General features: G+C 34.9%; 3 protein-coding genes across 3 annotated transcripts; 1 reads left to right on the forward strand and 2 right to left on the reverse strand.

Annotated features, from left to right (window-relative positions):
• Positions 1-5508: 5508 nt before the first annotated feature.
• On the reverse strand, positions 5509-14377 carry LOC134281434 (cleavage and polyadenylation specificity factor subunit 3-like). Its single transcript, XM_062763898.1, has 17 exons — positions 14287-14377; positions 13954-14017; positions 13647-13744; positions 13238-13366; positions 13053-13137; positions 12840-12932; positions 12548-12637; positions 12026-12176; positions 11611-11786; positions 11155-11313; positions 10010-10156; positions 9478-9630; positions 7905-8013; positions 7285-7478; positions 6850-6937; positions 6366-6529; positions 5509-5908 (listed from the first exon to the last, which is right to left on the reverse strand). Exons 1-17 carry the CDS (start codon positions 14349-14351, stop codon positions 5813-5815), a joined length of 2061 nt encoding a protein of 686 aa, XP_062619882.1. The 5' UTR covers positions 14352-14377; the 3' UTR covers positions 5509-5812.
• Positions 14378-14618: 241 nt separating this feature from the next.
• LOC134281432 (peptide chain release factor 1-like) lies at positions 14619-20832 on the forward strand. The gene is made up of 7 exons (XM_062763895.1): positions 14619-15113; positions 16108-16196; positions 16363-16543; positions 16770-16933; positions 17829-17946; positions 20280-20355; positions 20495-20832. Exons 1-7 carry the CDS (start codon positions 14708-14710, stop codon positions 20784-20786), a joined length of 1326 nt encoding a protein of 441 aa, XP_062619879.1. The 5' UTR covers positions 14619-14707; the 3' UTR covers positions 20787-20832.
• LOC134281433 (RAD51-associated protein 1-like) lies at positions 20784-27782 on the reverse strand. The gene is made up of 8 exons (XM_062763896.1): positions 27633-27782; positions 26606-26658; positions 26122-26263; positions 25435-25664; positions 24864-24965; positions 24185-24406; positions 23798-23929; positions 20784-21833 (listed from the first exon to the last, which is right to left on the reverse strand). Exons 1-8 carry the CDS (start codon positions 27641-27643, stop codon positions 21709-21711), a joined length of 1017 nt encoding a protein of 338 aa, XP_062619880.1. The 5' UTR covers positions 27644-27782; the 3' UTR covers positions 20784-21708.
• Between the last annotated feature and the right edge of the window lie 163 nt (positions 27783-27945).

Below are 27945 nucleotides of genomic sequence, written 5' to 3' on the forward strand. Positions count from 1 at the left end.
AATTGTAAACCAACTTTTTCTGCGAGCGAGAAATTTACGTGAGTTTCGCGACCTCCTATCGCTCGCAAATATTTCTCGTTGCAAACCGGTATATACATGTACTATTAGTTATCCAGGTTCAATCAAGGGTATACACCCTGAGGCCGTAGGCCGATGGATGTATGGAATACAACCCGGGGTAAATCCCCGTACACCCTTGATTGGACCTGGATAACGAATTTATTTCCTTTGTATCCATAAAAATGCTTTGTAAACATCAAAGTGTGTCTCAATCTATCGATTAGATAACTACGTACTACAATCACGTTATTTGGTTTTTATCATAGAGAATGTATGCACTGTGACGTCACGTTTTATTTACACCCGGCTCAAGTCGGGTGCACGGATATTTACACCCGACTTTGTAACCAATCAAAGCTCGTGTTACAAGCTAGATAGGAAATAATAGTATTTACCTTTGTATGGATATTAAATGCTGCCCTTTTCTCGAAAATTTGTATTCGCGGATGGTTTCAGAATAAAAGGAACACAAATAAAAGATGTTGCAAATAATGTTTAGCTTACAGTATTGATAAGATATATAAAGACTATCAATATTTTTGCTTTTTCTTTGTCTCATTTTTTTTTTTACTTTATTACATACTTCACTTTATCTATATAATAAATATACATTTGACATTTATAAGATGCATGACTACAAGAAGAATTCGTGCCATTTTTCAGGAGCGTCATACATCATATGGGGAAAGAAGGCATGTCCAGCTGCGAATGGTACTCACATTGTATACAGCGGTAAGATTATAGATATGTAGCCAATATGATGCTTGGATATTGACATTTTTGTGTAATATACATGTATAAATTTTGGCGTACTATAAAAGTTACTATATGTACATGTATATACTGAATATTTATTATACCTCTGGAAAAGTGGAAGGGTATATAGTGATTGGGATGTCCGTCCGTCTAGCTGTTCGTCTTTCTCTTACGCTTACGGATACTCACCTCTTATCCGCAACTCCCCTTATACCACTGAATGAAATGTAATGTTCTTTTTACAGAATTTTTGTTACATAGTGCACCTCCTACTTTACTTTTTGGTCCGACATATATTTTGGGTTTTCCATAGCAAAACATAGACACAGCCACTCTTTCTATAATGTTGAAGGGTACCCCTTATCCACAACGCCTTCTATGTTACTAAATAAAATTAATGATACTTAATTTCATAGATTCTTTATTACACACAATGTTATTGCACCTTCTATTTTACTGTTTGATGCGACAATTATTTCGGGTCTCCCACAGCAAAACTTGGACTTTGCCATTATAATCATATGGGAGGCGGTTGGTATCATTTAGTGAGTTCAGCGCTCATAGTACCTCTTAGTTTAAATGTATATTCGTATATCTAACGCAACTCTCTATTTCTTGAAAACAATTTGCCATTATTCACATTGCTTCAAAGATGCATGGTGCCCAGAAATATGCACTTTTAATGCCTTGACAAAAGTCCAAACGTCTATTGCAAATACTGGTAATCACAGTTTTGTAAACACCATGTACTATTCTAATGTGTCAGAAAATTTTGTAAACGTTGCTTTTATGCATTTTGTTGTTGTATAAACCCCCACTTGAAAGGCAGGTGAAAGGGGTCAAGAAACTACCATTATATTTTTAATTTGCATTTAGTTGAAAAGTTGAATCTTCCCTATTTTGCCATACGGGGTCATCAGGCTCACTTCCTTTTAACTTTTGATTGAGAAGAGATCGGCCCGTCTGTTACATGTACCTATGGGGTTACCAATGGGCCACAATTCTTTGAATTTGCTTGCAATTGTTATCTAACCAACTCTCAATTTTTTGGAAACAATGGGCTATTATTAATTTACAATTGATAGTGAAATTTAAAGAAACTTTGCAAACAGAATATTTTTTGTTTTGTATTGCCATTAAATGTGCAGTAAATTTTGTAAACATTTTACACTTTGATTGGATACCCACACTGGTGAGAGGGATATACATGTATGGTGATCGGGAAGTCCGTCCGTCTGTTACGCTTGGGGTTACCCATCTCTTATCTCCAAATCCTTTTTTACCACTGATTGAAATTTAAAGAAACTTTCACAGAATCTTTCTTATATATTGTCATTAAATTGTGCACCTCCTATTTTACATTTTGATCGGATACATATTTCGGGTTTCCAATGGCAAGACATGGACACAACCATTCTTTCTATAATATTGAAGGGTACCATCTCATATATGCTATTCCTCCTACACCACTGAATAAGAATTGACGTTACCTTCATAGATTACATAATGTCATTGTGTACATTCTATTTTACTGATAGATCTTGCACTCATTTTTGGTCTCCCATATAGAGCAAAACATGGACTTTGCCATTATAACCATATGGGAGGCGGGTGGGTTTCCTCATGGCAAAACATGGACACAGTCATTCTTTCTATAATATTGAAGGGTACCATCTCTTATACGCAACTCCTCCTACACCACTGAATAATAATGGATGATTCTTTCACAGGTTCTTTACTGCATAATGCCATTGTGTGTCTTCTACTTTATTGCTTGACCTGAAACATATTTTGGGTCTCCCATATAGAGCAAAACATGAACTTTGCCATTATACGAGTAACCATATGGGAGGCGGGGTGGGTGGTTCATCATTTAGTTAGCTATTTACTCACAGCTTGGAAAGCTGCGGGGGGATGTGTCTTTAAGTGAGCTCACAGTATACCGAGCTTGCATCCATTCTTATTCAGTAAATCCTTTTTCAATTATTTCTGTGATTACCATTCATAGGTATAACAGCAGGAAGACAACATTATCATCATGGAAGCGGAGTGAATACGTTATGCATGCCACACAATCCTGACCCTACCCCGGCTGACTTCCCAAATTCGTACGAAAATGCTGGAGGAGATTTATTCGGTACCATTTTAGGCGCAGAATATCAATTCAACTAGAAAAGCGTTGCCATCGACGACGATGTTCCTTGCGCTCTGTGCATGGCTTTGCGCGCCACCTCTGTAACTATGATTCCCGCCAAAACGTCATGTCCTTCTGGCTGGTCCGTTCAGTACACAGGAGTACTGACTTCCGGTTCCGACCAAAGTAGTCATATGCATACAGGAACAGAATATTTGTGTGTCGATGTGAATCCAGAGTACTTGACGGAAGGATCGCGACAACAGAATTACAATGGAAAGCTATTCTATCCGGTGCGAGCTGCGTGTGGATCGTTGCCTTGTCCACCGTACAAAAACATGCAACCCATCTCTTGTGTCGTTTGTTCTATATAGTAAGCTCACTGTGTATCGTGATAATACTTGTATACATGCAAGCTGCAATAAAATATTTTTCTTCTTATGCAAAACTGTTCTCATCACAGATTTTAACTTTAATTCATTGAAGTTGCAAATCACCACTTTTTTTAGTCCTAGCTCGGTCAGTACGTTTCAGAGAAAAATGGAAAAAAATAATGTAGAAGCCTAAAATATATTATACAGTTGAAAAAGACACACAAATATTTCCACATATGCATTGATATTTTACAATTTTCAACAAAACCTGGTCAAATAATACATATTTCCCTATCCCACGGCTTCAAAATCATTCTACATGTATTTCATAAACAGACGCATAGCATGGGGGCTGGGGTGGGGTGTTATTTTCAAAAAGTTTATGTAGGCAACACCATCCTTTCGTATCTTGCACAAATGCCTGATAAGGTACCTCAATTTTTTGTGAATTAACTTGTAAAAGTAGCTTTACTTCAATGACAAAAACTTGGACAAAATTATATATTATTTAGGAACGTATCATCTGTCATTGATTAAACATGATCTATTTGAATAATTTGGTACTAAACTGTTGATAGATTTATTATTAAAACCCTTCCTTTTTCAATTGTATTAATTCAAATTTGAATTTATTTTGAATGTATTTCCCAGAAATCTCTATTTTTTACGGAAGCGTATTAGTGCCACGTTACGTTTTTTTTAAGTTGGTAATTCTAACTTTAATCTTGGTAATCCCAACTTTAAAGTTAGTAATTCCAACTTTAAAAAAATATTATAAGGCACTAATACGCTTCCATAATTTTTAGTACATGTATTCATAAATGGCTATACTGTTCATCTAAATCAAAAGATGAAAAATAAAATTATGTATCCTACTGTTGTCTACTTGTGTTCCACGTTATATTTAAATCAACTAAAACTGTAAGAGGTTTAGCGTTTTTGAAAATTATTTACAGATTGACAGACAGACATCTTACTATTGCATAAGCTCCTGGTCTATGACCAATAAAGCTTGAAATGAAATTAACATTTATATCAATAGACCTTGAATAAAAATAATAGACTAGATTCCTTGATATCTATTTTAAGGAAGCTCTAAAAACTAACAAAGAGTGTTTTTTTGACTATATGTATTATATCAAGGGCCTTTAAAGGTGTGCGTATTGAGACTATTTAGAAAATGTAATTCATTTTCAATGGTATCTGCCTTAATTCTATAGGAAAAATGTTCAGTGACAATGAACCATGGGTGAACAGAAACACTGTTTTTTACTTACATTTGAATATCATGCAATTAAAATAATGAATATAATTTCTTATTCTTGGTCTAATGTAATGTTAAGTATATTTAAGGCTAATACAAATTGTGTAATTAACAGTAAATAATCAATTTTTTTCTATTTCACTTCAAAGGGCAAATCATTCTAACAATATAAAACTACCCTGCCATTAGAACTCTTTAGTAAGCAGTGTTCAGAGCTTCCTTAAAAATGTTTCTTCAATCTCAGTTCTATATAATGGGTACAGATTAAAGGCTCGATCTAATGATTGATATATAAACCCCTGTATAATCCACGGTACTGTAAAAATTTTAACCGTTTATCGATTGAAGTACTTCATTTGTTATGCAATAAATTTCCTGTACAGTTTACAATGGAGCAATAAACATCACTAGCAGATCAATTTATGATCTAAGCTTCCAGGAGTGTGTAGTTTTGTCATTTTTAAATCAAAAAGTGCTTAGCAATCAGAGTTCAAAAAGTAGAAATAATTTGTAAAATTTGCTACCCGAGACATTTAACCTGAGAGAGCGCACAGGGAGGGTAGTTAGTTAAGATATATTGGTCTGCTTGACAGGTTGGGTGATCTAATTCTAGGTTCTATGATCTAATTCCACGCTTGTAAATTATGAAAAGAGTTTCATATTTAAATTGGTTATATTTCACTTGCGACAGTTTAATTGGTGGTTTCCATAAGATTGTCCCATTACAATAATTGTCCCATTTTTAAAAGGCTTTAAAGTGATTTGCAGAAGTTAAAAAAATGAAATGTATTTTATTATACTAGACTTTGCCGTCCTTCATACAATGCAAAAGACTCTTCCCATTCAACATTTAAACTGACCAAAATTGTTAATTCCCTCTAAAATCAAAGAGGGTTTAGAGTAATTAAAATAATTAAAGATTTTTCAGATGTAAATTCTTTATTATATGCATCATCTTCATTCGAGGAAATAAAAATGTAGGAAAATAAAAATTCTGCAATTTTTATTGCAGCCATTCATGAGAAATCACTTCATATGTCACATATACATAATATATACATGTACCTCAAAGTAAACATTCTTGCATTTGTTCTTTCAATTTTCAATAAAACACACAAGAAGCAAGGTCACTGAAACAGAAACTTCGCCGAGTTGTCCGAGATTTGTTAGAGAGCCTGCTCTCTGGTCAGTTTGAGTCCAGCACTGTACGAGATTTGGTCACTTTCAGCCGGTTTGTTTGACCGGGGCTATGGCCTGGTACAGATTTTTAACAGCTGTCTGTAATACTTGTCGCAGTTCTTCATCGTCACACCTCACCTCCTTAAATAAGAATTTGTACAGGTAATAAGTATCAGAACAAAGAAATAATTAAGGATACCAAAAAAATTATTTTATGAGTTCTATGTATGTAAAACGGATGAGGTTCCGTTGGAAGTAATTTTTTATTTTGACTTAAATATAGTGATATAAATCTTTGAAAAGCATATACAATGATGAATGTGTTAACCACTCAGAAATATATATAAAATTTTATAAAACATGATGTAATTTAGGTTCTTACTAATTCAGGATTTAAGATACACCAATTGCAGCATTTCCTTGACTGCCATTTGGTACTAGTAAAACAGATCTATTTCTAGGGGCAGGTAAAGAATGTTTACTTCTAGTAAAAACCTGTCAACCCCCCCCCCCCCCCCAAATCTTCTGTCTGAAATCAGAACTATGATGCCAGAAGCAAATTTTCTGCAGACACTGCCAGAGTATAACAGCAGCTTACCAGTGAGTCCACATTGACGGTGGCAATCTTCTCATCCACAGTGACGGTCACCATGTTGTTTCTGATCATCTTGCTGATCCCCTCCCCTCCAAACATGTCCGTTAACATCTCTAACAGACACTCCTGTACGTGGGACTTGTCTACAACCAGCGGGGGTGGTACACCTAGCAACAAAAGAGCATTCTTTGGTTTTATATCTATATATCTTCAAGAAAATGTAAGTTTTGCTGGTGAGCTTAAGTATTTTTTTTTGCAAGAGAAATTTCAAATACAGGAATTTTCTCTGTGATCAATTTATATTAAATAAGGTAGAAGAATATTTCGAATGCATTTTATGTAGGTCATGGTCTCTGTTGAACTGTTTACTATTCTGCCGAGGTAAAATATGCTTATAGCTAAGTGCCAAGGACAAGGAAAAATGCACAAAGATCATAAATTCAGCCTATACATGTATACTGAAAGCCTGCACAAAAAATCTCCTTACTTTTTTGTGGCATGGGGTCACTCTCTGCCCTCAATACAACAGTCACCACAGCATCAGCGTACATATCTGTCACAGGATTGGCTACCCACTGTAATCAACATTGTAAAAACATTAATATTACAGCATTAGAGAGAAATCACCACAGCATCAACGTACATATCTGTCACAGGATTGGCTACCCACTGTAACAAACAAACAGCATTAATATTACAGCATTAGAGACAAAATGAATTTCTTTGTTAGAAGCAAGATTTATATATGCAATGTCGGTATCAACATTTATATTTGTCTTCAACTTTGAGGTTTCCACAAATTCATATGACTTTGTTAAGTCTATATCCCATTCTTTTCTCTATGTCATTTTTAAAACATCTTTCACCACACAATAACTTATCTTCATATCATGCCAGAGCCTAGTTTCCATTTTTAATTTACCTCGATAATGACCATCTTTGGTTCAATGACGAGGAAGACGGATTTAAATATCCTCAGTGTCGGTTTGTCGGCCTTCTCCATGTGCTCTATGTCCGAGGACAGCTGGTTGAGGTAGTACTTGAGTAGTGCCACGGTCCCCGTGTAGGCGATACTCAGTCTCTGGGTCACAGTACTCATGGCTAGGTCAGTGTAATCTGTTGGAGAAATAACATGTAGATGGCGTGAGGAATCACTTGAAGGATGTGGTGTAGGCATTAGTGTATATATGTATATTGTTTTGCACATTTTTCAGAATTTGAATAAAACATGACATTTAAGTTTGATTTCTTATCTTAAGAACAATGCAATTTTCTGACTTGCAAATACACAGATATTGCTAGTACATGTACTCATAATGAATACTTGTGACTCAAAAACATCATACAATATATGGGTTAACATTTTGAAATGTACTTTTTTGTGACTTTTTTTTTTTATTTTAATACCTTAAGTATTTATACCATGGTTCTTATTCAGGTCATAATGCAAGACAGAACTTCTATTACAAGTCTGTGAGTAAACTGATCAGCCCCCCCCCCCCCCCCACCTTGATTTTAATGCTAAACCTTCTGCAGCCTTACTTGAGAGATCTGTGGGGGCCATGATGTGATAATTGAAGTTTCGTTTGACCAATATTCCTGAGATTCTCTGTTCTTGCTTTGGCTTTTCTGAGGCAAGACTTCCAACAACCTGTTGACAAAGTGCTCAAAAATAAGTTCTATATATATATATAAACAAAATTTAATATTTCTAATCCATCCTGACACACTTTTAACACTGCGATATAACTAGGAGAAAAATCACGTGTAGCAGTCAATCTGTGAGCATAAATCATTCTCGGAAAAAGATACTGTAGATCACTATATTTTTGCTACATCTTATTTTCACGAGATACCTATTTGGAATTTATAAGCGAGACAAAATTTTTCATGAGTTATGGTTTTGTTGTATGTAATCCTTAATATACAAATACATGCAAGAATGTAATTTTGCAAGTAGTCATGCTCACACAATTACCCGAAAATAAAATTCTTGCGAAAAAAGTGTGATTTACAGTACATTCACTCCCTTCAAACTTTCAACTTTCAACACTTCAATAACTACAGGTGACTCTCGATGGCTCGAACTCCGATCTCTCGAAGTTCTCGATCTCTCGAAGTAAACCTCCGGTCCCGATTTTTTCCTCTATATAACTAAGCAAATTTACTCCCGATCTCTCGAACTTCTATCTCTCGAAGTTCTCTATCTCTCGAACCAAAACCTGGGTCCCGTTACACATATTTCATTGAATTTTACTCTCTATCTCTCGAAGTTTTGATTGCACGTGGTTACACACCGATCAAGCGTATAATTGAGCCTGGACTTACCTGGAAAAAACATTGAACACCTGGGGCTGGCATGGAGGTGTTAATTGGGTGTTTACATAGATGACCCTACACCTGTACGTGGGTCCTCCGTGTGTTGATATAATTAAATAATTGGTTATTATTGGTAAATTATAAACGATTTCACAACTTATTTTGACTTGAAACTGAGACGATAATTAATATAAAATAAATTTATAGACGTTCGTTTCTATAAATTTCCATAGACTAAGAACTCTTGTTAGAGTCTACGTAATCCCAGTATGGTAAATATTGCACAAGATATTCCTTTCTCAAGGACTGAATACCGATTAAGAAAAATCTGGTGAACACTGGGTGAAGGACCCGATTAAGCCGCGGAATAGCAAACCGACACTATCCGGGTTTCATGTTATCATGAAATAAGAGCAAATAAATATTGAAACTTCAGGAATTTGTTGTATTTATTCGAAATACGATCATTGTTGTTGATATCAAGTATATTACCTGTAAAATACGATTGAAAACGTGCAGTAACTTTATTTACATACACTTCCGGTATCTATAATAATAGAACATCGATGATCAGAACCAAAAATTCCGGATTTTATTTACTTTCTATCTCTCGAACCCCTCGATCTCTCGAACTTTTCTTGCGGTCCCTTGAACTTCGAGAGATCGAGAGTCACCTGTAACTAAAACTTACATGTAGTTTTAGGAGAAAAATCATGTGCATTAGTCGACATGCAGCATACATGGAAATGGATATGTGATACTTTTTGGCTTATGAAGAACCTTGCATTTCATGTACCTTTGCCATTTTTTCTCCCCTGAAGTGCAGTTCTACAGCCACTGTGTTCCTGGGGTTGTGGACGTTCATTTGATATTCTGTGTCGTCTTCGTACTCCCGAATCAATGCTGCCTTCAGACGAGACATTTCATTCTGTTCTCCATGTACAAGTACCTGTCAAGATAGGCATCAAATGTAGAAATTTACCAACTTATTCAAACAATTGGCAAAATGATATCTTCATAAATATGTAGTTATGTACCCAGTAGGCTTTAAATGTGGTAATTTTGAATCCATCAATCTGACAGGGAGTAATGATACCGTTCAACCTACTTTTATTCAAAATATCTGTGTGCTTTATAACCTTCTTTCTCTTGCAAGTATTTTTCACCACAAACCATTTATTTTACTGTGTACATTTTATTTTGGTAATTTGTCCCTTCAGACATGAAAATTTATAAACAATCATGTTTTAATTTGAATGGATAAAAATTGTGAATAAAGTTGTTCAAATTACAGTTGGTTTACATTGGTCTGTGAATGAACTACCTACCACATGAGCCGGTTTAAGGGCTCGGAGGAATTCACTGGTCTGTTTGTAGTCAGTGTGAGCAGAAAATGATATGTAATCTACAGAACACTTCAGGGGGAGCTTCTGACCAGACATAGTCACAATCTCATCAGGCTCCGACAAAATGTGCTACAAAGGAAAGTTTCAATAATTACAATGACCACTTATTTGATTGTAAGGATAAATTAACTGTTAGAATTTCAAATATAATTACAAGATTGAATGAGGATTAAGTATTTAACAAAATAAAAAACTGCATCGAAAAATGTGACCCTGTTGAACTTGTACTATAGCTTTACCATCAGGGTTTAAACTTAACGCTCGCCCACTCGCAAATTGCGAGTAAAAATTGGTGTGGGCTCATAAAATTTGTAAGTTGCTCGCCCACGTGGCGAATAAAAATTCAACAGGGGACCGAATTCATTCCCAGTCCCCTTACTGAAAAACAGACATCTTATGCAGGGTTTTGATATAAAACTACAGAAAAATGAAATAAATGACTGCAGTATGGTCCTATTGTTCGTAAACATCCTTCATCTTTTCCATTTAAAGTACTACACGATTTGTGAAATTCCCTATCGTCTTTTTTCCTTATTTCCTCCAACCCTCTGTTAATGGTTGATATGAGAGATATACAATTTTAATAACTCCCAACTACTCAGTCATATGAATAGTAAGTGTTTTCACCTATTTCAGATATGTTGTTGTTAAAATATTTAATCTAGAAAATCTTATTGTGTCATTGTCAATTTATAAGTTGAAGACATGTACCAGGGCTATGTATTTATATACATGAGTTACCAAGTAAAAAAAAAAAAAGATAGTAAAAATGTTTATTGAATACAATATTTCCTTTGATTAAATATTTATGTGACATCTGATTTTTATAAAGTAAGAACTCCAATTATAAACAGATAAATTTATATATGTATTTCATTTGTATCTACAGTATCTATGCTTTTTAAAAAAATCACAGAGACCGTGGGCTAACAAATTTAGTGGGCTGGAAATTTCAGTTAAGTTTAAACCCTGACCATCCTATCACTGCTCTACATTCAATAAAATGCTCTTCATACTGATACACTCATTTCTTTTGTCTGTATACCAGTTATTACTGCAGTACTAACCTTGGCTAGGGTTCCTTCCACACAATAACCTGCTATGATACAGCCATTTCTTTTATCCGTACACCAGCTCTCAAACAGTTCTCTGGATAAACCACTCTGCATCATTCCAGGACTGGCCAAAACCACAGAGGGACCAATGTCTTCAAAATGCTCCATACTCTACAATCAAAAATCAAATTCAATTTGAGACATGTAATACAGTAATCTTACCAATAAATATCTTGATTATTAAGAAATCTTGGTTATGAGAAACTTCTATGAATCATCTAGGTACAGGATTTTTCAAGGTTTATGCTAAATATATCAAATTAAAACTGTGCTTCAAATCTATTTATAACATTCTTTTTAAATTTTTCTTGTTGCACTATTGATTGAAAAATAAACAGCTGTTGATGAAATTATATATTCATCATGATTTTTAAATATAAACCATTAGTTTTTCCACTGGACAATTACCTTTAAGTTTGATATATGTTTGAACACAAAAGGGTTGCTGATGTTAATTTGTCTTCTGATCTTCTCGTTCATGGCATTGATGTAAGTTTGGTACACACTCATACATTTCTTTGCCAGAGATGAAGCATAGTAGATAGGAATGTCATGTAACTCAGGGTGGTTGCTCCAATATTCATCTTGAAAATAGAATCTTTCATTTTAGAACTTTGCATATTTGTCTTTAAACTCACAATACTAAGTATGATTCAAAATTTTATGTAAAATGAAATGATTATGCAGCACTGAAACACTTCTGTATCTGATCTTTTATGTGATTTTACAAACTAAAAATATTTATTTACAAAATGTTCTTTATTTTTTTAATAAATATTATTTAAAGCTTGCAAAATATCCTTATTGTATTTCCATCACCAACCTAATATGAGCAGTAACTCTTGGGCTCTTCCAAGTGCGAACACAGGTATCAGACACCTGCCACCCCTACTAACGATATCGTGGACCAGTCCAGTGAATCTGGCTTCTCGGTCCTCTCTCTTCTCATGAATGTGGGTGCCGTATGTGGACTCCTGAAATGCACCAGAGAATTGGATCTAAATGTGTAACTTGAATACCTAATAAATGAAAATACCATGCTTCTTCACTTAATTCTATGCTTTCTAAGTTATTTAGATACCATTAAAAACTTTTTAAAAAATAAATTATTTACCAAAAAAAACAAAACTTTTTTCTACAAACCAAAAAAATTCAGTCTTGATAAAAATATATCCTAAATCACTTTTTCATGTGAGCTTTATTTTAAATTATATGCTTGCAAAAATTTCATTCAAAATTCTATATGCATTGATAAAGATAATAAACATGTACAACAATAATTCATAAAATAAATTATCTTGCTTATAAATACTAATTAAGAAATCTGAACAGAAACATAACATACAACAATAACAACATCAGGATGAATTTTGGGGATCTCAGCAGCCATTAAATGTCTGTCCTCTTGTCTGGAGAAGTCACCCGTGTATAAAACCTGACAAAGAAAACCAGAGAATTACTGAGCACAGAATAGTGAGTTCATCGAGATATATGCATGGTGCTAGATGTGTAAAATAAATCTTCTTTAGTTGCATTCACTAATCTTTTTGATAACAAAATGAGAAGTTCATAACACATGGGTTACAATTCTTCAATATTTCTGGCACCAGAATTAATGGATAATGTTAAACCCTTACCCTGACCCCAGCAATCTCTATCATAAACATGGCTGCCCCTAAAACATGGCCGGCTGTGTAACACCAGAATTTGATTCCATTCACATCTACTTCCTGCATAAATTTCAAAATTAAAAATTAAATACCATATGCAAATGAAAGCCACAGTTATATTTCAATCATATGATCATAACAAGGTATTAAATTTAGTTAGCTAACTGTAAAAGCCAGTACCTGGTGGAAATTGATTGTTTCTATTTTATCCATGCTGTTCTCTATGTCACTCTCTGTATACAGCATGTCTTCTGTGGCAATATTACTGGAACAAAATAACATGGAAATAGACAACTGAAATAGTTGTCTCCCATTAATCTGCAAAATAAGTCTAAATTTATCCATTTATGATGAATACCACCTACCTGACTTTCACATAATCTGACAACAACCACCTGTAGATGGCTTTGGAGGCATGCGTCATGAAACATCGACCTTTGAACTGTGTTTTCTCCAAAAAGTAAGGTAAGGCACCGCAATGGTCGAGATGGAAGCTAAACAAATTTGAGTAAATTCATCTGTATGAAGCATATACCGACAGTGTAAAGTATTCACAATTTTTTTTTTGCGATTCCATGCTACCAGGTCAACAGAAAGTATTTATTAATTTAAAATGATGAAAAAATTTTGATTTAAGCATGTGTATTGAATGAAATAAGTTAATTTTCTATCACATAAACTATAATAAACAAAAAAGATACATTTATTTAAGAATTCTTTGATTTTTTACTCATTCAGACAAAAATACAAAATTCAGAAATCCCTATTACTTACTGACTGATAAGAAGTAGATCAACTTCTTCAACTTCTACCAGATCCAAGAAGGGCAAAGAAGCAAAGCCATTCAATCCTGGGTGTATTCCACAGTCAAGCTACATGTATGAAAGTCAAATGTTAGCAATCAAAGTTCTTTTTTTCAATTGTAAAAAAAAATTTCTTTTAAGTTTTCTTTATACTTCCATTAACTTACTGAAAAACAAGAAGCTATTACAGAAGTAATTTATTGGCAGATAGATAAAAGAAGAAGCAGAGCATTTCAATCAAAATGACCATTTATCTGATGTTTGAATTGTAATCTTACCATGATCTTTTTGCCTTTAAATTCAAGCAAGTGGCAAGACCTTCCAACCTCTTGTCCTGATCCCCTGATCAAGTAAAAAGAAAATCAACCAAAGTGCCTACATTCTTAGAACTCAATAAATAGTTGAAACCTTAAAATGACAGACCTATCGGTTAAGACATGGGGACCAATAAATAAAAACAAAGACAAAAAAGCGTTGGGGATGGGGATGCTGCAAGTTTATTTATTCTCGCAGGCCAAAAATTAAGAAAATTGAGGAAATTCGAATTGACAAAGAAATTGTACATTGAAAAAAAGTTTCAGATTCGATCTTAATTTACAAATGTTACTTACAAAGGTCTAATCAATAGAATGTCATTTTCATCAGCAGGGACCACTGTTTCCCCTGTCTTAGACATTTTATTTTAATTTTCAGATCGAATTTGCCGTTCTCTCCGGCAATCTTCTAAATATGCGATTAAATGAGTGTTCTGCCAAAGCGAAAGTATCATCTAGCATTTACTGCCTTTATTAATCAGGATGTTGATGAAAAAAATAAATAAACATAAAGATTGAGTTTATATGAAAAATTGGTTAACATCTTAAAGTCATTTAAAGAAATAATGAATATTATATTTATTTTCGTTTTGCGAAAAATATAAGAATTTTGGGCTAACCAATATGTCTGCGTCCATGGTGTTTTGGTGCAAACGATTTCAATAACCTTTGTAGCTTGTGTTCCAAGTATTGCTGTGATAACAATTTACGAATCAATATGATTCAGAAAACTGCTGTAAAATGTATGTGGCAAAACAGTGTTAAATCTTTAAAATGTATCAGAGAAACACGTGCGTGCAGATTTTATTCAAGTTTCATTGCTGGGAGTGGGAGGAATATGAATCGTTGCTGTTTGACTGTTGTAAGACATACTCCAAATAGATATGAATGTGGACATATTGCTTGGAGTGAGAGGTTTTATAGTAGTGACAGTAAAACATTATATGAACAGGATTTGTTAGTAAAATACTTAGAGGCACTTGAAGCATCTGTGAAGAATGTTGAGAATGACTTTTCTGATGAAAGACAAAATTCCAATGACAGGACAAATGCTTTATTGTCACTTTATACTGAATACAGGAAAATTCATAAAGAAATCGAAGAGCTCAGATCTTTAACATTGGGTGAGATACTTTTTATTTCCCAGTGATGCATAATGCATTTATCAAAACATAAACTGTAACTTAGTGTGAGCAATGATCACACACAACTATATCCTACACTGCAGTTTTAAATGAAAAACTTTCAATGCCTCATTGAGCAATGTTGAGAAGTTATATTTACCATATACAAATTTTACATTTTTATACCCCCCGCTTGAAAAGCGGGAGGGTATATAGTAATCGTTAATTCCGTCCGTCCGTCCGTCTTTCTGTCCATCCGTCGGTTACGCTTTGGGGTACCCATCTCTTATCTGCAACTCCTCTTATACCACTGAATGAAATTTGATGAAACTTTCACAGAATCTTTATTACATATTGCCATTGTGCACCTCCTATTTTACTTTTTGATCCAACGCATATTTTGGGTTTCCCATAGCAAAACATGGACACTGCCATTTATACACATGTGGGAGGCGGGGGGTATCATTTAGTGAGCCCATTGCTCACAGTACCTCTTTATACCTCTCGCTTGAAAAGCGGGAGGGTATATAGTAATCGTTAATTCCCTAGAGGTACTGTGAGCAATGGGCTCACTAAATGATACCCCCCGCCTCCCATATGTGTATAAATGGCAGTGTCCATGTTTTGCCATGGGAAACCCAAAATATGTGTTGGATCAAAAAGTAAAATAGGAGGTGCACAATTGCAATATGTAATAAAGATTCTGTGAAAGTTTCATCAAATTTCATTCAGTGGTATAAGAGGACTTGCGGAAAAGAGATGGGTACCCCAAAGCATAACAGACGGACAGACGGAATTAACGATTACTACCCGGTATATACCCTCCCGCTTTTCAAGCGGGGGGTATAATAAAGAATTGGGGAAATTACTAGTCCACATCTGATTGGAATTTTGTATTTCCACAGAGCATGTATTTAATTCTAAAATTCACATGAGTTTGATTATGAAATCTCTTAATACCATATTTCATTAATTTCATTGTTCACTTATGTAGGGTTGAGTACAGACGAGACTGAGATGCGAAATTTAGCTGAGCAAGAGGAAACAGAATGTCAAAACAGGGCATCAGATTTAATGGAACAGGTTTCTGAATTCTTTTCCTAATCTTGTCATCTCCACAATATGAAATGCAGAGAAATATGCTATACCCCCATCATCAGTGTATTTTGTTTTAAGTTTTACTAATGGATGCAAGTTTATTACTACATATGGGTAAAAGAATGTAGCCCTCTCTGATTTTTTGTTGCAGATAATAGAACTTCTTCTTCCTCCAAGTCCCCTATACAATGAGATCATCATGGAGATACACTGTGCAGTAGGCGGCAAGGAATCTATGCTGTTTGCTCATGAAGTTTATTTCATGTACAGGAATTTGGCATACAACAATGGCTGGGATTTTAATGCAGCAGATTTTAATTCAGAGGAAAAAGGTTTGAATAACATGAAATGTGCATTATTTTTCTAAATCTCAAGATTTGAAAGCTCATTTTATAAACTTTGGAAAATTGTTTTGTATACATGTAATTGGAATTAATTCTGGATATTTAAATTGAATCAAGATTTCAAATCTTGAAATTTAAATTTTTCTTATTTAGCACTAAATTGAAAAAAAATTAGACAGAAAAGTTTCATGTTTTTTGTTGTTTTGATTATTAGATTGCCTTCGAAGAGCAACCATTCATTTATCAGGAGAAAACATCTATGAAGCCATGAAATATGAGGGGGGTGTCCATCGAGTACAGAGAGTTCCTAAGACAGAGTCCAGTGGAAGAATTCACACCAGCACTATAAATGTCTCCATTATGCCTAAACCAGAGGAGGTATAGAAATGCAAAATCATTTTGGTCATACCATTTACAAACCTGTTCTCAAACTTTATTTGAGACTTACCTAGCTGACTACCCTAGCTACATATCTGTAGCTCACTGTTTGAAAAAGTTGAGATGAATGACCTGAGAGCTACAAAGCCATCCATGGAAAAAAGGTTCTATTTATTGGGGGGGGGGAGGCACTGTTTCTTGATTCATTCCTCCTTATATTTCTTTTTTCAAATGCTTTATTTTGAAACTTCAAACCATTTTCCATATCTATATATGCAAACATATACCAAACAATTTACACTCACTCTTCTCCATATATTTCAAAATATTACTGTTAACATACTGTGTATTATTAATTAACATATTTTTTTACTACCTTTACAATATGAAACTGCATGAACAAATGATGCACAATATGCACTGGACTAAATTGTCTGGCCAACCAAACTGGCATTGAATTAACAACAGTTTGGTGGAATGATTTGTCGTGGAAGTAGTAAGAATAAGTTACACACCCTTAGTTATATTTTGAGATAGCAGCTTAATTGAACAGAGAAATACTGTTATCAATGGGTGACACCATAGCTGTCTAATAGTCAATCCAATTTATTTGAGACAGGAAAGCTCAAGATCTATAGCTTTAACTAATCATGCATAGATGACATTTTTTCGTACCAACTTATATTTCCAGATGAGTGTATAATTTAAACATGTGAATAACCTAGATGTTGGGTTTTGAGAGCTACATATATTGGGAACATTTCTTGCAATCATACAGCATAGTTCTACACATCCTCATCCAATAAGTATAATACATATACATAGTAAAAATATAAATTTTGAATAAAGAATAACAATACTGTAACATTAACTAAAACTTAATGTCTTTTGACAGGTGGACATTGTCATTGATCCCCAGGATATTAAAATGGAGACCTACAGAGCTGGTGGTGCTGGAGGGCAGCATGTCAACAAAACAGACAGCGCAGTCAGACTGACCCACATACCAACAGGTAGGTCACACTCCAGACAGACTGACCCACACACCAACAGGTAGGTCACACTCCAGACAGACTGACCCACACACCAACAGGTAGGTCACACTCCAGACAGACTGACCCAAATACCAACAGGTAAATCCTACTCCAGACAGTGCAGTCATACTGACCCACAAACCAACAGATAAATCCTTCTCCAGACAGACTGACCCACACTCCAACAGGTAAATCCTACCCAAGACAGACTGAACCACAAACCAACAGGTAAATCCTACCCTAGACAGACTGACTCTCACACCAACAGGTAAATCCTACCCCAGACAGACTGACCACACATCAACAGGTAAAACCTACCCCAGACAGACTAACCCACACTCCAACAGGTAAATCCTACACCAGAAAGACTGACCCATACACTAACAGGTAAATCCTACCCCAGACAGACTAACCCACACTCCAACAGGTAAATCCTACCTCAGACAGACTAACCCACACTCCAACAGGTAAATCCTACCCCAGACAGACTAACCCACACTCCAACAGGTAAATCCTACTCCAGACAGACTGACCCACACTCCAACAGGTAGGTCACACTCCAGACAGACTGACCCACACTCCAACAGGTAAATCCTACTCCAGACAGTGCAGTCATACTGACCCACAAACCAACAGGTAAATCCTTCTCCAGACAGACTGACCCACACTCCAACAGGTAAATCCTTCTCCAGACAGACTGACCCACACTCCAACAGGTAAATCCTACCCCAGATAGACAAACCCACACTCCAACAGGTAAATCCTTCTCCAGACAGACTGACCCACACTCCAACAGGTAAATCCTACACCAGACAGACTGACACACACTCCAACAGGTAAATCCTACTCCAGACAGTGCAGTCATACTGACCCACAAACCAACAGGTAAATCCTTCTCCAGACAGACTGACCCACACTCCAACAGGTAAATCCTACACCAGACAGACTGACCCACACTCCAACAGGTAAATCCTACCCCAGACAGACTAACCCACACTCCAACAGGTAAATCCTACACCAGACAGACTGACCCACACTCCAACAGGTAAATCCTACACCAGAAAGAGTGACCCACACACCAAAAGATAAATCCTACACCAGACAGACTGACCCACACTACAACAAGTAAATCATACACCAGACAGACTGACCCACACACCAACAGGTAAATCCTACACCAGACAGACTGACCACACACTAAAAGGTAAATCCTACTCCAGACAGACTGATCCACACAAAAGAGGTAAAACCTACTCCAGACAGACTGACCCACACAAAACAGGTAAAACCTACTCCAGACAGACTGACACACACACTAACAGGTAAAACCTACTCCAGACAGACTGACACACACTCTAACAGGTAAATCCTACCCCAGACAGACTGACTCGCACACCAAAAGGTAAAACCTACTCCAGACAGACTGACCCATACAACAACAGGTAAATCCTACACCAGACAGACTAACCCACACTCCAACAGGTAAATCCTACTCCAGACAGACTGACCCACACACCCAGAGGTAAATCCTACCCCAGACAGACTGACACACACTCTAACAGGTAAAACCTACTCCAGACAGACTGACACACACTCTAACAGGTAAATCCTACCCCAGACAGACTGACTCGCACACCAAAAGGTAAAACCTACTCCAGACAGACTGACCCATACAACAACAGGTAAATCCTACCCCAGACAGACTAACCCACACTCCAACAGGTAAATCCTACACCAGACAGACTGATCCACACTCCAACAGGTAAATCCTACTCCAGACAGACTGACCCACACTCCAACAGGTAAATCCTACACCAGACAGACTGACCCACACTCCAACAGGTAAATCCTACTCCAGACAGACTGACCCACACTCCAACAGGTAAATCCTACTCCAGACAGACTGACCCACACACCAACAGGTAAATCCTACACCAGACAGTACACCAGACAGACTGACCCACACTCCAACAGGTAAATCCTACACCAGACAGACTGACCCACACACCAACAGGTAAATCCTACTCCAGACAGACAGTGCAGTGAGACTGACACACACACATCAACAGGAACATCTTACTTCAGACTGACCCACACACCAACAGGTAAATCCTACTCCAGACAGACAACACAGTCAAACTGACCCACAAACCAACTTTTTAATTTTTGCCACAGAACGTGACAGAATTTTCAATTGTTGATGCATTTCTACAAATAGCTATATACATTGTATACATGTATGTTAAAATCTGTTCTGGTTCTATTCATGATTTTATTTTTTACTGGATTTACTATAATTTTTTTCTCCTCAGGAATAAAAGCGGAGAGTCAGTCTGAAAGGTCACAGCATCAGAATAAAGTCAACTGTATGAAAATATTACAAGAAAGGTAAAAATACATGGATCTATTAATTAATTTTGTTGATGAGCCTGTTTACTTACATTTACATTGTATCGCACTTCTCTACAATTTATGAGAGCACTTTAAAACTATTCATTATAAAAATCTTTGTTTCTCTTCTTTGCAGACTTTACCAAGCAGAATTTGACAAACAATTAATGGAAAGTCAAAGGTCTCGCAAAATTCAAGTAGGAACGTCATCCAGATCAGAGAAAATTCGGACTTACAATTTCCCACAGGATAGAGTGACTGATCATAGAATTCATTTCAGTACAAACCAAATCAGAGAATTTATGAATGGCGGTGAACCCCTACAAAATATGATGAATGAACTCCATGTTAGATCCAGATATGAAATTTTAAATGAAATACTGCTGTTGTTCCAAAAGGATGGAAAAATAAGTCATATACAAAACTGACTTTTGTAGAATTCTATTTATTCAGAAAATAAATAATTTGAACATTTAAAAATTCTTTCTTTTAAAGTTTTTTTTTATCACAATCCAAAGACGATTGCTTTTATCTTGTTTTATTTTCAAATGCTATGCTAAAAAATTACAGAGGTTTGAATTATACCAAATATATTCTTTATATATTTCATAACCTCAAGTAAGAAATGGGTTTAATGAAAATATCTGCATCAAGGATGGAAAAAATATAACAAAACTGTCATATTTAAAATCTCAAATAAAATTAAAACAACCACATCAACTTTGCCAATAAAATGTTATCCTCAGTTACAAGTCAAAGACAAGGTGTCATATCTTCTATCCATCCTATATTAGTGGTAAAGGACAGAACAGTGTTAATGGTAACCATGGGAAAAATTGCTAATAGTATTTTAAAAAATACTATTTCTCCTTTATACATATTTATTTAAATGAATATTAAAATTAAAGAAGTGTAAATTAATTCTGTTTCTCCATGACAGCTCAAATGTACCATGTCTAGGAAATCGTTTTACATATGTATTAGAGAGATCAATTTTTCAAGTAAATATTCATTTACAACTGTAATTTTGCATTAAAATTGTGTAGAAAAAAAATTCTGTTTTTAAGGGGCCACCAATAAAATATTGGAGTAATTTGATCAGATATTTAATATTGTGGAGATAAACAAATACTTTAAATAATTAAAGCTTTGCATGTATTCATAGAATTGTGATTAACAAACTTATTCTTAAAGTATCCTCATACACCATGATCTAAAAAAAATTATGCACAAGCAAAATTTCCCATTTGCATTGTGTGTAGAATCTATTGGACCAGTATGCGTTGATCTTCCATGCACATTTCTATTATTCACAAGTACTAAATTCTGTAAAAACACTAATTGACTTTATCAGTGTTGAACTTGGAGATTGGGGTGCAGTGGTTTGAGTTTCATATTCCGTGATAGCCCGAGTCTTAAGCCTGAGGTTGGAGAACATATAGAGGATGTGTCACTTTTCTTGTTTCCTGCAGGACCTAAGAAAAGAATGTAGAAGGATTATTTAAACTGATGAATAACTTCATCCTAATGCATGTAAACATACATAGACATAAAAGATGTTTACAACAAGAGGCCCAGGGGCCACATCGCTCACCTGAGCAAATCGGCTAGGAAAAAGCACAAATCAGAAAAGTGGGGGGGGTGTTGAATTTAATACTACTTGGGAATGCTTTCATATTAATATAGCATATGACTTTGCTGTTCTTGATAAAAAGATATTTCAAAAACATTTTCTTCCTATATATATAACTTCATAAAAATTTGAAATTGATTCCCCATTGTTTCCCTCCCTACCTAAAAGGGCCATGATTTGAATAAATTTAAATCAGGATTTGAACAAACTTAATTCTACACTACCCGTAAATGCTTCCATATAAATACTAGTATCACTAATCATGGCTTTGCTATTCTAGAGAAGAAGATTTTTTAAAATATATATTTAATGTAAATCTTGGATCCCCCATTGTGACCCCACCCTACCCCTGGGGGTCATAATTTGAACAAACTAGAATCAACACTACTTGAGAACGATTCCATCAAAATATCAATGATCATGGCTTTGAAGTACTTGCGAAGACGATCTTCAAAGATTTCCCTTTTAAGTCCTATGTAAAACTTTGATCAGCCATTGTGGCCCCATCCTACCCCCGGGGGTCATGATTTGAACAAACTTGAATCTACTTTATCTAAGGATGCTTCCACATAAGTTTTATCTTTCCTGGCCCAGTGGTTCTTGAGAAGAAGATTTTTAAAGATTTTCCCTATATACTCCTATGTTAAATTTTGGTCAGCCATTGTGGCCCCACCCTATCCCCGGGGGTCATGATTTGAACAAACTTGAATCTACACAACTTGAGGATGCTTCCACATCAGAGTTTCATCTTTCCTGGCCCAGTGGTACTTCAGAAGAAGATTTTTAAAGATTTTCCCCATATACTCCTATGTAAAAATTTGGTCGGCCATTGTGACCCCACCCTACCCCCCGGGGTCATGATTTGAACAAACTCGAATCTACACCACCTGAGGATACTTCCACATGAGTTTCATCTTTCCTGGCCCAGTGATTCTTGAGAAGATTATTAAATATTTTCCCTTTATACTCCTATGTAAAATTTTGGTCAGCTAATGTGGCCCCACCCTACCCCTGGGGGTCATGATTTGAATAAACTTGAATCTACACTATCTGAGGATGCTTCCACATGAGTTTCATCTTTCCTGGCCCAGTGGTTCTTGAGAAGAAGAATTTTAAAGATCTTCCCTATATACTCCTATGTAAAACTTTGGTCGGCAATTGTGGCCCCACCCTACCTCAGGGGGTCATGATTTGAACAAACTTGAATCTACACTACCTGAGAATGCTTTCATACGAGTTTTATCTTTCTTGACCCAGTGGTTCTTGAGAAGAAGATTTTTTTTAAATGCCATTAATTTTTCACTAATTCATCATTATCTCCCCTTGGAAGAGGGTGTGGCCCTTCATTTGAACAAACTTGAATCCCCTTTACCTAAGGATACTTTGTGGCAAGTTTGGTTGAAATTGGCCCAGTGGTTCTTGAGAAGAAGATGAAAATGTGAAAAGTTTACGACGCCGACACCGACGACGCCAGACGACGGACAAATTTTGATCAGAAAAGCTCACTTGAGCCTTCGGCTCAGGTGAGCTAAAAAATGTAACGTATTAACTTAGTAACTTTGTTACAATCTCCTTCAGAGCTTATGTCAACAGTCTTTCGTATATTATAGATAAAAACCAATATGGATGAAAATTTTTGATTGTAAAGGGTTTTTATAAGATTTAAAATTTCATGTGTGCACAATTTCAATGTGAGGGATTGTGAATATGTGTATGTGTTTGCTTAAATTGCTTGTATAAAACATGTTATTTTCTACAATCAAAAGAAAAAAAATTAAAATGACTAAAGTTATAAGACTGCTAAACCTGGAGGGTTCCATCTGGGTGAGGGACTGGTCAGGGGAGGTCTGTTGACAGGGCTAGGTCTGGTCACTGAAGATGAAGGTTTAGCTGTACTAGACGTTTTCAGGGTGGGGGTTTTCACCGATGATTTTGGCACTAAAAATTAGAAAGTATTTCAACTAAATATTTTATTGAGGTTCAATATAAATTGATTGAATACACTTTATTTTACTCTTTAGAAAAGAAAGAAAATGCAAAGATTTTAAATGTAAAGTTTCATTTTCTGGCATCTGTTTGTCCATTTCTCACACCTAACATCTAGAGAACTGTGTCAGATAGTTTTTTTTTTCTTTTTTGCTCATATATTTATAATGCAAAAATAAACAAATATAAAAAGTTGCACGTTTTTACCACTCGGCTTAGAAGTCTTTCCTGTTGCTACTTTCACTTTAGAGACGGGTGCTGCTTTCACTTTTGCTGGTGCTGCTGACTTTTTTGGTTGTTTTGTCTTTGCTTTAGACTTGGATTTCTTTTTACAGTCATCAAAATCACTGTCCGCTCCACTGTAATCTTCATCATCATCGTCGTCATCATCACTAGAAACATCATCCATATCATCTTCAAAATCACTCTCTGCAAGAAATGTTTCATACAGATCATTAAACAATATTTTTCCCTTATTAAAGTAAAATTAAACAGTGAAACTTGTCTAATTCAGGAGTAGCATATTTCAAAATCTATGATATAAATGTAAAATTCCTTTCAGTAATTTCAATTGTTTAAAATATTGTCTAATCTGATCAATTAGTTTGGAACCAGTGACCAGTGGCTGGGATAAACAATTTTTACTGTAATTATTTCAACAAAACTCAGGTATATATGTAAATTTACACGTACACATTGAATATATAGCTCAAAGATTTGCAAATTCTTTCTCATTCACATTATTTAATCCCTGAGCTTAAAAAAATTTATCCCTGTTATGAATCCTCCCAAATCAAAATCAAATACATGCAGATAAAAAAAACTTTAAAATCTATATAAGATATCAGTTATTTACTACATGCATGTCATGCACAGCCTTTCCTACCTTCCTGCTGTTTCGATTTTTTAGGGGCTGGTGTTCTCCTAGGTTTAATGCTTTCTGTAATATCTGTGGCTATTACCTCTATTTCATCATCACTGGTATTGGCTAAAAATATTGCAGAAAAAAGGACAATAAAATTAAAAGTTGAATCACATAATCTGAAATTGCAAAATGAAGAAAATTTTATCATAGACACAATTCCTTGGCACTGTCGAACACAACTTGATCTGACATGTTGGATTTTCTGTGAGCTAATATGAAGCTTCATTTCATAAATGTTCAATGTTCATGGTCAAAATTTCAAAAATAATGCAAATAGTAGAGTGATTATTCCATTTTTATGATACTTGTACCTTTTTTTTTGAGGAATTGATATACAAGTAGTAAATTGCATTCATATTTCATAGAACAATTAAGATGGCATACATGTATAAATTTTACAAGAATATGATCAGCTGAATTTTGCATGAAAAGAAGGTTTAAATGAAATTAACTTGATTTTATTACAGGAAATTTATGGGAATTTCATGTGAAACTTATTAGGAAAAAATTAGGAGTTGCATAGGCATCTGACCTGGTTTATGTGGTTTGTTATCTTCCTTCACTTCATCATCTACACTGACAACATTAGGGGAATCTTCTCCTTTCTTTGCATGCTCTAAGGATTCCACCTTGGCCTCCACTTTATTTTCTTTATTACTGTCCACCAGAGGGCTCTCTTCTTTCACTTCCTGTGATTCACTCATGGACATTTCCAATGCCATTTGAAGTTCATTTTCAAAAAGTTCATCGTCTACTCTAGGACTGATACATGTGATATAAAAGAAGAAAATAACACTTAATATTTTCAACAGATTTTCTGAATTAAACAGATGGCATTATTATTGAAATTTGTATTACCTTTCCTTTTTGAATTTGCAAAAAATTACATGTATTGCAGATAATCTCAATTGAGTTTCTATGTATTCATGGCTAATTTTGTAGTGTATTTTGTTCAAAAATTGTTCAACTTTTTCTTAGGTAAAAACCTGATAAAAGCTTTTAAATTGAACATATTTATGATATTTCAGTCATTAGCAAGATCATTTACTATTTCAGTCTTATTTTTTAATTATAACTTTACATACATGCTGTCATTCAACAACAGAAAATGTATTTAAGGAATAACTGTCTTATTTTTTGGATTCCATGATGTGATCAATTGATTAGGTTGCGTGATAATTTGCATAAACGCCGAATAATAATTTGTAAATGTACAAACCGATTTAAGGATTTTCTCTCTGTTCTACTGTTCTTGTTTTTCTCATTTTTACTTGAAGTTTTGTCTTTGGGTTTTCCCTCAGGTTTTGAAGAGGATGTCTTGATCTTTTTGGATGCAGGAGGAGTAAATTCAGCAAAATCATCTAAAATAATGAAAGTTGAATCTCTGATTATCTTATGTTGAAACTAACCTCAGCGAGATGTCATAAGGACTAAAAATTTAGGTTTGGTATCCCTCGACATCTCAGCCAGTGTCATACAAACTGATTTGGGTTTTCTTGCCCCGACTTCGACTGCTTGTGCTTGTGTCGAGGGACACAGGACCAAAATTTTTAGTCCCTATGACATCTTGCTGAGATTAAAGTTGATGTGAATAATGTTGAAATGTGTTTACAGTTTAATGGAAGAATTTTAATTTATCGATAGGAACATACTTGTAGAATTGGAGATACATAACATTATGATATGAGTTTTTAAATTCTTACCATCATCTTCATCCAGCATTCCAAAGTGAGAGTAATCAACCCTCTTTTTGCCTCTAGTAAAAAAGAGCAAAGCATTTAATAAGAGTAATGTCGACAATGCTTAATTAATTTTATTGAAAAAAGTTTTTTAAAGTTTATTTAAAATCCATAGCTTAATTATGTTGGTGACTTGCAAGCACTGAAGCAGCACACGACACCACCGTACCAGATCCAAGTATCGTCTCGTATCCTATTTTCGACCGTATTGTATTTTCGACCTTTTTTTCTCAATCTGTTTCCCGTGCAGATACCAAAATTTTTTCGGTTGCTACTCTTGGAAAAATACCTTTCAAGCACAACTGTGTGAAAATACCCAAAATAATGTTCAAAATGTGGTTTTAGTTGAATGTCAGAAAAAGTCTTTTTATTAATGCAATTTTATCTGTTGATATATAACCGGTTAATTACAAAGATTTTTTGATACATTTTCCCGAAGAACATTATGATATCTGTCAAAGAGACGCATGAATATTGAAATGAATGGGTGGATCAAACCATTTTTTTTCTCCCTTAGAAAGCATCTCCAATTTTTACTGAAAAATGCAACGTAATTTCATTGATTTCTTTTGGAAATGCACAGCTCCTGACATATGGGTTCAACCAACGAATAAATTTATTTGCAACTGAAATATCCAACTTGTTCAATGTTTTTTTGAAAGACAGATAATCGTATTTTTATTGTTTGGAATATCCAACAGATATTTAAAGCCAATACTGTTTGGTCATTGATACTATATTTAGGTCGAAAACAAAAGTTTTTTAAAAGTTCATATTATTTATGGCATATAAATAAAATAAACACAAAACTGCAATTTGGGTTGTAAAATCCATAGAAACATATAATGTTGGTGAATAATTTTCAGACTTCTGTAAAGTTTGCAATAAATTAATAAATTACATCTAAATAGGTCGAAAATACAATACGCCAGGATATATTCAAACAACCGAGTATGTTTTCAATGAAAATCAGAAATGGATAAATACTTACCGTCTAGACATAACGGGTAGTTTTACAATTCAAATATGATTAGATTTCCATAGATATGTTAACCAATATCATTAACAAGGTGACAATCTTCATTTTATGCAATCAATTTTCCCTCCAAACATTAAACGGAAGTAAACATTCCTATCATAAAAGGGGAAGATAAAACCGAGAACAGCATATGGCTTTCCGGAAAAGCGGCAAGCTGTTCTTAGTAATAGTAATGTCTGGGAAAAAAGTTACCCAGGCCCTCCAGGCCTGATGCTCAGTACAGTGTACGTGCCTGGTTTGTGCAAACATATTTTCAGAAATGCTA

The sequence above is a fragment of the Saccostrea cucullata genome, unplaced genomic scaffold, assembly GCF_032062105.1.
Source record: "Saccostrea cucullata isolate Sc308-1 unplaced genomic scaffold, CSIRO_AGI_Scuc_v1 ctg588, whole genome shotgun sequence".
Classification (NCBI taxonomy): Eukaryota; Metazoa; Mollusca; class Bivalvia; order Ostreida; family Ostreidae; genus Saccostrea; species Saccostrea cuccullata.